This window comes from Prionailurus bengalensis, chromosome A3 (assembly GCF_016509475.1).
Source record: "Prionailurus bengalensis isolate Pbe53 chromosome A3, Fcat_Pben_1.1_paternal_pri, whole genome shotgun sequence".
NCBI lineage: Eukaryota > Metazoa > Chordata > Mammalia > Carnivora > Felidae > Prionailurus > Prionailurus bengalensis.
The window spans coordinates 18,182,963-18,196,231 of NC_057354.1; the positions used below are offsets into that span (position 1 = coordinate 18,182,963).

The following is a 13,269-nucleotide window of genomic DNA, read 5'->3' on the forward strand; positions in this document are numbered from 1 at the left end:
GATGGCCGTGGCCCACATGAGGTGTGCTGGCCTAAGTTGCCTAAGTATCTGGTGTTTGTCATCTAAGTGGTAGCCACCAGCAAAACTTACTTCCCTAGATAGACACTCGATCCAAAGTTGCACGAGCATCTTGCCACAGTCAGAGCCAAGATGCACTCCGGTGTGTTACAGGCAACAAATGAAATTGCTGACGATGCAGGTGGATCTCCAACATCGACACTGAGGACGCGCCCCCCCCCCCCCATGCCTACCAGCTTCCATCGTTACAATGCATTCTGCAAGCCTTTGAGGATAAGAAGCCAGGGATTGGGCTTAAGATTCTTGCTCAAGGTTACATAGCTAGAATCCAGTTCTCTGCACACTAAGGACACCCCACCACCCATTCCCTCCCTAGAAGTACTACATTGTGCACACAGGCCAAACAGCCTCTGCTAGATGCTGTCTTAATATATGACACTGGCCTCTGCTGGATCTCATTGGTTAGAGTCAGTATCACTTGTTAGAGTCAAAGGTTCGTGAGACCAAAGTCATGAATTCAGCCCTTGTTGGGTTTATTCAGTCCTGCTTACCAGCCTTATGATCTGGGTGAATTATTTACTTGTTCTCATATCTGTAAAGTGGGATAATAATGCTACCCCAGCAGGATGTGATAACTGATGTACCTCTCAGTCTCCCATTAGGAAACAGAGGCTCACTCAACTGAGGAGAGTTCAACAAGGGTGGGGGCAGGATTAAGGGAAACCAACAGGGTGGGGTGCAGTATTCCCAGGCTAGGAGTAGTAGCCTCTGACAGAGAGTCAGTGCTAACCTCAGTGGCCTGATGCGGGCAGACCTAGAACATACACCCAACCTCCCCACAGTCTCTGAGTCCCTGCTTCTGACCCCCATTTGCTGAACACAACTGGAAGCTGGAGGCCACAGAAGCCCATGATGTGGTCCATATGGGTCAGCATCCCATGGCACACGGCAGAGCATGGAAGGGAAAAGTAGAAACCTGGAGGGACAGAGAAGACACCAAGCACAAGCCCCTCCTAGCACGCTGTCACCAATATAGGGTGGAGTGACGGGTGGGGAAGCGCATTAATTGTGAACCTACTATGTACTGCAGCAAACTTAAACTGCCTTAGTCTCTTTGGAGATTCCCAGCCAGAAACACCCTAGACAGCTCTCTAGGTCCTCACCCTTTTGCCCTGGTCTCCAGCCCAGTTGAAATCATCCTGGCTCTCGGAAGAGCTAACTGCCCATGCTAGAATCATTTATCCACAATTGGATCTTGACGATCCATTAAAACAACTCCATTTGGATAATGAGCTAGATGGGGCCAGCCCTGTCGGTGCCTCCAGAGGCCATGGTTCTGCTACCATCTGAACCATCCCGTCGGCGGGTTTGTTTGCACGCCCGAGAATGTATTGGCCACTTGAATCTGTTATAAATTACCAGCCTGGAAATAAATATCGTATCTGGGTCCCCAGTAAGTAACAGATGCATGAGTCCAGAGTGAGATAAATGTGTTTTGGATGCAAGCCTCTTTCCCGTTGCTCACAGACGGATGGAGGCAGCCGGGGCCGGTCGGCAGTGGGTCTCTGCTGTGTAGGTGGGACTTCGGTGAACTCAGAGTTCATTTAAGGTTAGGAAGTTTCCTGTCCCAGTTCCTGGCAAATCTCCAGCAAAGACCCCAGTTAAGCAATATGGTTCCTTTTATCTCCATTGTTGAGGAGTCTCGTGGTTAGAATGTTTTCTCTTTGGGGACTGTCTAGGGTCTTAGAGACCAGAGGGCCTTTTTACTCACCTGCAGTGTGCGTGAATTTGATACATGTGTATCAAGGCTGGTGGCCCAGGCAGACTTCTCTGTGCTGGGGACACAGCCATGAGCAAGCTGGATACAGCCCTGCCCTGCTGGCCCTCCCATTCCACTGGGGAAACAGTGAGCATGTACATAAACAAAGAACACTGTGCCATTTGGTGACAAGTGCAAAGGAAAGTAAACCACAGAAACTTGAAAGGGGCTGGCAGGGTGGTCAGGGGAGGCTCTCTGTAGAAGTGACGGGTAACAGAGCAGTAGCCCAGATGGAGGGAGAGAGCAAACCTCTGAGTTAATGGGGGACACATGTAGCAGGCACAGGGAATGGCCAGTGCAAAGGCCTCTAGATGGAAACACGACTGCTGTTTCTGAAGAAGAGAAAGACAGCCAGTGAGCCAGGGGAAGAGCATTCGGAACAGGAAAGCTCCTGGAGGGATGGAGTGGCGATACCATTAAGGTGCCCCAACCTCACCCCAGTGACCTATTCATGCATGTATGCCACCAGCCAGCCTTTGCTAAAAACGGCACCCAGCTGAGTGTCACGTGCTGTGGCCCACGAGGAGAAAAATACAAAGATCGTATTGCAGCTCACGTTGTGAGTATGCTCATTGGGCATCTGCAGAAGCCTGTGGGACTGCTCAGGAGGAGGGAGGTCTCATCTGAGGGGTAGCGCGGGGAGGCTGGGACTTAGGGAACACGAGAGGGCGTGCAGAGGGACAGCTGGCAGTGAGGCTGGAAATGGATTGGCAGTCCTGAGCTGAGGCATTTGGACATTACTGTGCAGACAATGGGGGGCCACGGTAGGCTGTTTGGTGGGGGAAATAACAATCAGATGTGCACTGGAGACTTCGTTCTGGCAGGAAGCAGATGAGCTATGGGACCAGACTGGATGCAGGGAGGCCAACAAGAGGCCGGAGCTATGGCCCAGGTCAGGGAAGACGAGGGCTGTAATTAGGAGAGATGATGGCAGGGTGTGGGGGAGTGGGCATGAGAAACCGCATCCTCCCACACTCTAGGGGACTGTTTTGTGTTCCCAGACCTACTCAAGAAAACTCCTAGAGCCTAGGAAACCTTGTCCATTTTGACTTGAAGGAAGAGTTACCTCCTGGTACCTCTCACCTCCCTTCCTATTTCCCATGTGTCAGAGAAGAGCTCTGTTTTACATTAACAGGCAGAGCAATGAGGAGGGAAGGGCTGCTGATCTCACCATCTCCCAAGTGGCCAACACAGACTCTTAGTCGTGGTAGGCACCCAATAAATGTTTTCCAGATAACCAGTAAAATAATATAAAGTCCTATACGTTAAATCTTAGGATAGTGCCTGGGACATAGTAAGTGTCATATAACCCTAACAGCAATCCTGCATTTAACAGCAGAAAGTCAATTGAGGCACAGGGAGGTTAAGTACTTGCCCCAGACCACCACACAGCTCTTAAGGGTCAGGACCGGGATTCAAAACCAGGCAACAGGGTCCAGAGTGTGTGCACATAACTTCTTCCTACCTTAATGTATTTAGCTGACCTCTCAGCAACTTGTTCTTGGACACTTGCTCCGAGTCTCACACTGTACTAGGCTCTATGGAAAATATGTTTAAAACTTAGGAGGCAGTGTTTGTCCTCGAGAAGCTGACAACTCACTAAAAAGACAGGACTGCTCAAACAGAGCTTAGGTGGGGCCATTGATTCCTAGTCACTGTGGTTAACCCAATAATAGCTCAGGCCATGACAGTGGCCTGGGTTGGTGCTGACAGTGAACTCCGGCATCTCTAGAGTATGCCCAGCAGTTAAAAGGTACCTACTGAATATTTATGGAGCAGGTGGAAGATTGAGGTGGAGGAATATATAGGGGACCCAAAAACTAGTCTTCGAATCAGAAAGTGGATCCAGAACTTCAGAGATAGCACATCTGTTTCACCATAAGCCATACAGGTGGCAATTCTGGCTCATTTCCTGAGAAAGAGGAGGCAGCCCATCCACCCCGGCAGGGAAGAAAGACTGATCACCAACATTTAAGAGAAACTAGATATTCATCAAACTTTAGGGCTTGTTTTCTTTTGAGATAGTTAACCATAAAGGAAAGGGGATTTCAGGACTGTCAATAATAATGTCTCCACCAGCAGGCTCCATAATTGGCATCTGTATTTTGAAATTTTATCCATCCATCCATCCACTCATTCACTCATGTGTTCATTCACTAAATACTAATTACATTCAGTGTTATGGACTAAATGCAAATCTTTGTCCCCAAACTTAAACTCTACCCAGAAGGATATAATTCCTCTCTGGCACTAGAAAGGGGATCCTCCAGTATGGCCATATCCAGGCCAAAGAGAAGGTTATCTTCAACCTCTTCCCCAATGATTAGGGTTATGGGGCACAGAGTAACCCCACACCAGAGCGTGCATGGCAAGGCCTATTCGGACACTCTGAGATGGACAGGAATATCAGGAACTAGACTCTGAAACAGAAAGTGGCTTTATCAGCCTCTGGGTCACACCTGCACGGGGCCCTCCCTAGTGAGTGGGACTTCCAATCCCAAGCCCAGCCATGTGGCACAGAGACGGTCACATTGTGGCGTTCTTACCGATTTTTTTTTCTAATTGTTACTAATTCAAGAGGCTTGAATGGCCTATTGAATTGAGTTGAATGGCAACTCAATGGCTTTCTTCTGGGGGGTGGCCTACAGGGACTCATGCAGTGTTCTGCACACAGTTATGGCTCAGGAAAGACTTTTTGGTGGTTTATGTCCCCCCAGAAACCCCGAAATTCCTTCTCCACCTCTTTCTGGGTGCATGGGCATAAGTAATGTCCACCCAGTTCTTGCTTCCAGGGCAAGCCTATATGGGCCCCTCACAAGTAACTATTATAAATTGAGTGATTTAATAAGCTCTTTACATGCATTACCTGATTTAATCTTTGCCACTTCTCTGGGAAACATCTAACGCTATTCCCACTTTGCCTATGAGGAAACCATGTCTTGGAAAGGAGAACTATTACTATTAGGGTGTTTGCAAGCTTTGACTGCAGGCCCTCACTGTGCTTCTGTCCTGTTGTCCAGGGATACCATCGACCTCGGCACTACATTGCAACTCAGGGTAAGTACTCTCCTCTTCCTTGAAAGGGTCCTCGCCCTTCACTGTAAGAGAGGGATGGGCGTCTGCCAGCAAAGAAGCTGCAGAGGAGTAGGGCTGGAGAGCCTCCAGGGGTCCCTGGGAGCGTCCATTTGTGTTTTTTGTGAAGGAAAGAGGTGCCAAGTTCAGCTCTAGGGGAGGGACATGAGCGAGAGATGAAGGAGATGTCACTAGGCAGCGGTCAGGCAGGGCAGACCAGAAGCATCGGCTTCAGGATCCACCATCCGGAACTGGAGTTGATGCTGCCTTATCTCTTTGATGAGTATATGCCTAGAAGACGGAAGTAGAAAACAACGTGGCTGTACATCATCAGAGGCTTAAAAATGATCCTATCTCCCCAACCGTTGGGGGAGGAAATCCTGTAGATAATTACATATACGGACAGGGATATATATAAAGATACTCTTCACAGCATTATCTTCAATAGCAAAAAAGTGAAAAGTCTTAAATGCCCAACCGTTGGTAGATGAGTTAAATAAAGTGTGATACTTCAATATTCTAGAAAATTATGCAGTGAATGCATTTCATGCTTGGTCAGAATTTTTAAGAGCGTGCAAAAATGCATATAATGATGATGCTTATTATAGCAAATACATACATAGAAATAAGGGTACATACACAGAAAAGTGTATACATATACAGAAAAATGCTATTAGGATTTTGATACAAAACACATGTGTTACTTTAGTAATTGTGAAAGCGATGAAGGCCCAGGACATTGAAAGAGAAATTTCCAAGGAAATTGCTTTGGACTCTCAGATGCTATCTCTCTTGCCTTGTCTGTTTCTTTCCGTCCCTGCTGTTTGGGCTGCAGACGAATGCTCCCTGTGTTTGTCAAGCTCACAATCGGGCCTCTTCTGTTTGTGCCGTGAGCGTCTGGCTCCCAGCAGCTCTCTGTCTCTCCTCCCTTCCCTGCAACCCCAATTTCCTCCCTGTCTCTCACTGAGCTTCTAGAGCCCAATTCTGAGCGAGAAAATCATCTCCAGGGAAGGGCAATGGGTGCAGGACACATGGGGGCTGCGGGAGAGTAGAGGGAAGAGAAGAAGCTGTCGACGTGTCCAGCGGATGCTATAGTCCATGCTCTGCTTGGTTGGAAAGCTGCTTTTCTTTCCCATACTCTGGCCCTGGTCTCGATGACTTGGGTGTCCCAGCAAGGATCATCTGGCCTTGCTCTTGCTTACCTCTGCCGAGCCTTGACTGACCACGCAGGAGGGACGGCCACTTGGCTGCTTCCTTGACCCTGTCACCTTCTCTGTCGGCAGGTCCAATGCAGGAGACCGTCAAGGACTTTTGGAGAATGATCTGGCAGGAGAACTCGGCCAGCATCGTCATGGTCACAAACCTCGTGGAAGTGGGCCGGGTAAGCCCCTCCCGCAGCCACCTGGACAGAGGATGCTAGTGCTGCCCTCCAAACATTCCTCTGCTCTGGGCCTTGTGCCAAGTGCCCCCATTCAACAGTGTTCAACAGTTCGCCCCACAGCAACCTGCATGGGAGACATCCTCACTCATGCTTCCCATTTGAGGACTGGCCTTTCCCTTCAAATCATCCCTCTCTCCACCCTCACCCCGTTGATGATGTCATCTCATGCACTTTGAGGAAACTAAAGCCATCAGACGTGAACTCTCATCTTCACACCGCAAAGCCACAATCCTACCCGCATCTACAACCACCTTCTCATTCTTCCCCCTCTCTCATCAGGGGGATCCATAAAAAATGGCCATTTTTGTTGACCCCAAATGGTAGAATATCTGCTGTTTCTAATGGTTCCGCCTCATACCAAGGAGGAAGTGACTCTTGCCCTTTCAAAGGCAATCCCAGTGCCTTAAATCACAGATTCTATTCAATATTTTTTTCATTTCTCTGCTCACCTGAAAAGTAGCTCTTTTTCTCATTGCTAGATCATTCCCCTGAACGTAAAACATCCTGAGTACCTTCCCCTTGAAAAACATAAAGCAGGCAAACAAAAAGGATTCTCTTGTCCGTACTTTTCTGCCAGACTCTAAAGACACACACAGACTCTGCTTCTCCACTCCCGTTCTCTTCTCCCCCATCCAGCGTAACTCCTCCCTCCATCCCACCCATAGTGACACCGTCAATATCACCAGCATCCTTCATGTGGACGAACAGCCACTTTCGTCTCATTGACCTCAGCCTCTCAGAGCATTCGACCCTTTGCTCCCTTACCTCTAAACCTGGATATTCCTCAGGGTTCAGGCCTCGGTCTCCCACTCTGCTCTATCTTGACTCTCTCCTACGTCATCCTTAGCTACTCCTAGGGCTTGGAAATGGGACTGTTATTCCCCAGCTTGCTTTTGCCAACTTGGTAAACTGTGGCATGTGGGTGGGCGGGCTGCTGGGTTTAAAGGCAAGGTGCACAGACCCTAGAATGAAGAGGGCCTCTCCACTTACCATATGAACTAACTGAAGAGTGGGCAGGTAAGTTTTTGTTTCGGCAAAAACCAGATAACCCGTTAAAATAAAGAGTCCTGGCCTCCAAGATAACGGGAAAGAGAGAATCTGGGCTGTTGTCATAATCCAGGCTATGGACATCTCGCGGCCTCATAGAACTCTAGGGCCAGGAGGGACTTTATCCTCGAGCCCACTCTTACCTAGTCCTTTCCCCAATTTTACAGATGAGGAAACAGGCCCAAAGGGGTGGAGTGACTACCCTGGAGTCCCCTAGCCAGAGCCCTGCCAGGACCACTGACTCTTGACTCTCATGCTAGTATCGCAGCCCCTCCACTCATGACTGCTCCCCAGGGACCCAGGCCTGGGGGAGGAACTGCTGTGGACAAAACAAAAAAAACCAAAAAACTAGGATTTAAGAATTCAGAGGTAAACTCCAGCCTGTTCTATAACATATCCCATATTGGAGACAGACTCCCTTGATGGACAGATCATGAGTCTGATTTGGATTTGGGGAGGGAACAGGGGAGTACTCTCTTGACAAAACTCCTAAGAGCCAAGCACCGTGCCAGATGCTTACTGTGTATTACTTCATTTGGAGTCCCAACAACTGCCCCAGGTGGTGTTTCTGGTAATTATTCAGATGGCCTAGCTTTGCATCCTGGCTCCATCCGTTACTGACATTGGACACTTTTTTAGCCTCTCAGTGCTTCTGATTCCTCATCTGTAAAATGGGGTAATAATAATATCTGTATGAGGTTGTAATGATAAGCTATTAAAATAACACATGGAAGGAATTCATAGAACACTTAGTAAGCAGTGAGAAACAGTAAGTTGTCAATAAGTGTTAGCTATCATTTTTTTAAGTTTATTTATTTATTTGGAGAGAGAGAGAAAGCACGAGTTGGGGAGGGGCAGAGAGAGAGAGAATCCCCAGCAGGCTGTGCGCTGACAGGGCAGAGCCTGACTCGGGACTCCAGCTCACGAACCGTGAGATCGTGGCCTGAGCCGAAAGCAAGAGTCGGACGCTTAACTCTCAGAGCCACCCTGGCGCCCCTAGCTGTCATTATTAATAAGAAGTTGAGCCTCAGAGATTTCGGCACTTTCTGGAAGCTACACAGCTACTGAACGTTAGCACCAAGCAACGCATCCATTTGCCTCCAAAGCCTGTTGCACTGTACCAGCATTTCCCTAAGTGGGTTCCACGGGATGCTAGCCTGCAGGATGTCTAGTGAGAAGAGGGTTCCATGGTTAAATACGTTTGGGAAATGCTGTGCACTCTTTGCCCCTCTCGGAGAGTCGAAAATACAGTAGCGTTAGCACATTCGATGAGCTGAGGAGTCTGGTAGCAGAGCGGCCTGTTTAACTTTGTTTAATCCAGCATTTCCCAAACTCATTTGACCACAAAACCTTTTTTTTGTTTGTTTTTTGTTTCTTGTGTTTTACCTAACACCTATTAGCGCCCAGCGGAACACACTGTGGGAAATGCCACTGTAGGCCGCGCGGCGTCCCCCGGAATGGTAATGCTTTTGTTCTTTTTAGGGGAAAGCAATGATGATCTCTTCTTCCTCCCGCGGAGTGTGACGCAGAGTCAGGATGTGGGACTGGCTTGTCTGTAGCACCTGCACCCACCGCCCGGGCACAGAGTGGTCACAGAGTCTTCCCTCTGAGCCCAGCACCTTCCATACTTTTCCCAAATGAGAGCCTTTCTCCTTCCAGCCCCCAATTTCCACCTCTTAATAGTAATGTCCCTCTCCCGACCACTTCTGCTTCCACTCCCTTGCTGTTGCCCACCTTTTATTCTCATCTCTGCTCTGCTGACACTGCCCAGCTGCCCCAGCCTGACCTCGCACAGAGAGGGCTCAGCCAGAGCTAGGAAACTGGCCAAGTGACCCCAGAAGAGTCACCAGACCTCCATACTCGAGCGTTATTCTCATCTGTAAACGGGGTAACGCCACCTGCCTACCTCACCTTGATCTATTCGATCACTTAGGGTGATGATGGACTTGGAGATTTTAAGGAGCTCTGCAAAAGAAGGTACCACCATTATCCCTAACGGCTCCAGTTCCTTGGGGAGAGAGTGTGGCCCTGTGCGGTTTGCCAGTCCCTGGCCAGCTGAGAACCCCTTCGACCGAAATTCCACCCAAATCGCCCTTGGGTTTATCTGAACAGGAAGGCCAGACGAGGCGGCTGCTCGTACTCAGCCACCCACTCATTCGTCCTTGTCTCTGTCTTTTCTCACAGGTCAAGTGTGTGCGATACTGGCCGGACGACACGGAGGTCTACGGAGACATTAAAGTCACCCTGATTGAAACAGAACCCCTGGCAGAATACGTCATACGTACCTTCACAGTCCAGAAGGTAAGCTTGTTTGTTCATTCTGGGCATGCACTGAGCAAGGGTCTGCTCTGTGCCCATCCTGTGTTTGGCACCAGGGACGAATCAGCAATCAGGTTGGATGTGAATCCCATTCCAGAAGATGCCCCCCTCTAGCAGGAGAGACAAACAGAATTCAACAGACAAGTAAATGGACTAATGCCATATGGTGATAAAAGCCATGGGAAAAAAAAAAAAAACATGCCATGAGTGGAGACAGGAAGATGATGTGGTGAGAGAGGGCTTCCTAGAGGAGGAGGTATTGAGGCAGATAATGAAGGATGAGAAGGAGCCAGCTGAGGGAAGAACAGGAGGAATACTCTGCTAGGCAGAGAGAAGGAAACATGCAGAGTTGAGGGGAAAGAGGATTTCAACATGTTCTAGGCCTGTGGTTCTCAACTGGTGGTGATTTTGTCCCACAGGGGACGTTTGACCATGTCTAGGGACATTTTTAGCTATCAAACCTGAGGAAGGAGGGGTGCTCCTGGCGTCTATGGGTGGAGGCCAAGGACGCTAACATCCTGCAATGCATAAGACACCTCAGCCCCCAACCACAAATGTCGGTGATGTCAGGGTTGAGAGATGCTGGTCTAGGTATTGAAACGAGGCTAGGGTGCAAGTAAGCAAGAATGAGTTTCATAAAAAAAAAAAAATGAGAAAAGCTTAAAATGAAAAAAAAAGAATGAGATTCCAAATAATTATTAGATTAGTAATTTAATTGGTCTCATAATGCTAGCTAACATTTATTGAGCAATTACTAAAGCAGGTGCTTTTCTCGGTGCTTTGTATACATGAACTCATTTAATCCTCCCAACAACCTCTTCATGGAGGTACTGTTATTACCCCCATTTTAGAGGTGACAAAAATTAGGCACAGTGCACGTACATCAGCTGTCCAGAGTTGCCCGGCCATAAGCCGGCCGAACCACGTTCCCACCTCAGCCCTCGACTGAGGCTCGCTGTGCCTCCACTACTCCAACACGCCATTTTCTGAAAGCACCTGCACTACTGGACCAGGTGGCCCCAGACCCGAGGATACAGAAGCATTGGGCATTCACTGCTGTGAAAGCTGTACTGTTGAGGTTTGTGCAAGTACTTTTGAGGACCGAAGCAGGCACATGCACGGTATGGTGCCTGCACGCGTGGTTGAGTACAGGACACGCTCCTCCTGGCCGTTCCCTCTCCAAGCCCCGTGCTTGGAGCCTACATCTGTAGGCTCAGGTGAAGAGCCAGGAGAGAAGGGCCCTTCCTCTTGACGAGGAGGAAGACAACAGGTGCATTGATGTGGCCTTAGGTCAGGTTCCTTAGAAGTAGAGCCTAAGACAAGGATTCAGGTACATATAGTGCACCCTGGGACCACTCTCAAGAGAAACTTGTAATAGAGGGCAGAAAGCGGGAGAGGGAAGGAGAAGGACCTGGGCAAGAGAGTCTTCCGCAAAGTCTAGCCCAGGCCTGCTCCAGGGGGCTTCCAGAGCATGACCTGCACCAGAGAGTTTGCCCCCTTGCCTCAGTCTGCCCTCTGACTGTAGACCAGCCACTGAGAGGTCACCTCCAGCACAAGTTGGCTCTTGTTGGCTGAGGGCACCGCTCCAGAAAAGGGGAGTCACTCGCAGTCAGCACTCCTGCAGTGGAGAGTCCTGGGGACACAAGCCACAAAAAAGGTCCTTGGATGGGGCTCCCATCTCACCTGACACATAAGCAGTTAGTGTGGAGAGTGAGATGAACAGTGGGGACATAGTGGCCCATCCTGGGTCCCACACCTGAGCAGGGAGGCTTTGGAGAACCGTACACAGGTGCTCAGCAAACTATCTGGGTCATTAGCTTACAGTTGGTTCTTGAGCCAAGCCCAGGAGCCAGAAATAATAAACAGGAAGCAGCATCTGCCCTTGAAGAGAGCACAATCCCAACTGGGAGAGAGGGCCCCGATACATAACCGCAGTGGAGGTAGTAAGGTCTCGAACAAGGGCTTCCCCGGGCTGAGGTGACTCTGAGCATGGAATGAAAAACTGAGTATTCCTGAAGCTGTTTTCTCCTACTTGAGCTCGTCCATCAGGGCCCTCGCCTGGGCCTTTGTTCACTCCCACCTGGACTCCTACCCCAGCCTCCTGGGGCCTCTCTGCTTCTAGTCTCACCCCATCTTAGTCTGGGTTTCTGGGAGCCGAGCCTGAGGCAGAGCTTTGGGTGCCCTTGTTCTGAGGAGAAGAGAAGAGAAGGAGGAGGCGGGATGGGGCAGGGGAAGGAGCCAAGCAAGGGAATGCTTTCAGCCTGAGACCAGCATCAGCCAGATCCCATGGGAGCTCTAGAGAGGTAATCCGTCTCAAGGCAAAGGGATCTTCTGTTCCTCCATTAGGGTAACCCAACGTCCCGGTGTGCCCAGGGCCATCCTGGCTTTAGCACCAAAAGTCCCATGTCCCGGGAAACTGCTCAGTCCTGGGCAGTCTCAGCAAGTCAGCTGCCCACTCTGCTATTCTCCAGCCACTGAAGGCCAGCTGCCCACCCCCACCCCCAGGGGAAGTGGCTCCTGGTTGGCTGAGCAATTCTCTGAAGGAGGAAGTGGCTGTGGACATCAGCCAAGACTCAGAGGAGCTGGGGATGGGGTTTCTGGCCCAGGAAAGGGGACCTGAAGGGCACTGTCAGCGCCCTCTGCACTGCCCCCAACACACCCGCTCAGATCCCTGCTTCACATAGCAGCCTGCATAGTCCTCCTAAAGATGCAAGTCTGATGACACGCTTCCCCTTCTGTGCACCCATCCCTACAGCATCCCCAGAGCTCCCCAGTAAAGACTCAGTGTGGGATACAAGGCCTCCTGGGATCCAGCATGTGCCCCGTCTTCTACTTTCCTCTGGGGGTGCCCCGTTTGTGATTCTGTGCACGAGCTGTGCTAAGTAAGCCCTGTCCCCACATGGATGCCCCGGCTGCCGGTCTCCCACGGAATCACGCCATCTGTTCCGCTGGGCAGTACTCGGACATCAGTGTCTTACAGTGATTAGGAGTGCAGATGCGAAGTCCATCAGCCAGGGTCCAGACTGGGTTACAACTTACTAGTTGTGTGACCTAGTTATGTTACGTAACCTTGCTTAGCCTCAATTTCCTCATCCACAAAACAGAGATAACAACATAAGGACTGGTCTGAGGATTAAATGAGTTAATACATTGAAATGTTCAGAAGAGTAACAGGCATGGAGTCTGTGTTTAATAAGTATTAGCTATAGGGGCACCTGGGTGGCTCAGTCGGTTGAGCGTCCAACTTCAGCTCAGGTCAAGATCTTGTGGTTCATGAGTTCAATCTCCACATCAGGCTTTGTGCTGATAGCATGGAGCCTGCTTTGGATTCTCTGCCTCTCTCTATGCCTCTCTCCCACTCACACACATACGCTTGCTTGCTCTCGCTCTCTCTCAAAAATAAACATTGAAAAAAATTTTAAATCTTTAAAAAAGACTTCTTTAAAAAATAATAAAATAATAAAAAATAAAATAATAAATTAAAAAATAAATAATTAAAAAATAATAAATGTTAGCTATTATTGTGTCTCAAGACTCAGGCCATGCATGCATC

General features: G+C 49.4%; 1 protein-coding gene across 14 annotated transcripts in view; it reads left to right on the top strand.

Annotated features, from left to right (window-relative positions):
• Window positions 1-13,269, top strand: part of PTPRT (protein tyrosine phosphatase receptor type T) — a 1,072,026-nt gene that overhangs the window by 1,007,379 nt on the left and 51,378 nt on the right. For 7 of the 14 annotated variants that reach the window (XM_043602349.1, XM_043602350.1, XM_043602351.1 and 4 more), the window contains 4 exons: window positions 4,858-4,894; window positions 6,193-6,290; window positions 8,798-8,857; window positions 9,582-9,698. In XM_043602349.1, the coding sequence (XP_043458284.1) occupies window positions 4,858-4,894; window positions 6,193-6,290; window positions 8,798-8,857; window positions 9,582-9,698 (312 nt within the window). The remainder of the gene's footprint in view (window positions 1-4,857; window positions 4,895-6,192; window positions 6,291-8,797; window positions 8,858-9,581; window positions 9,699-13,269) is intronic. The other 7 variants (XM_043602354.1, XM_043602355.1, XM_043602358.1 and 4 more) reach the window with 1 other exon arrangement.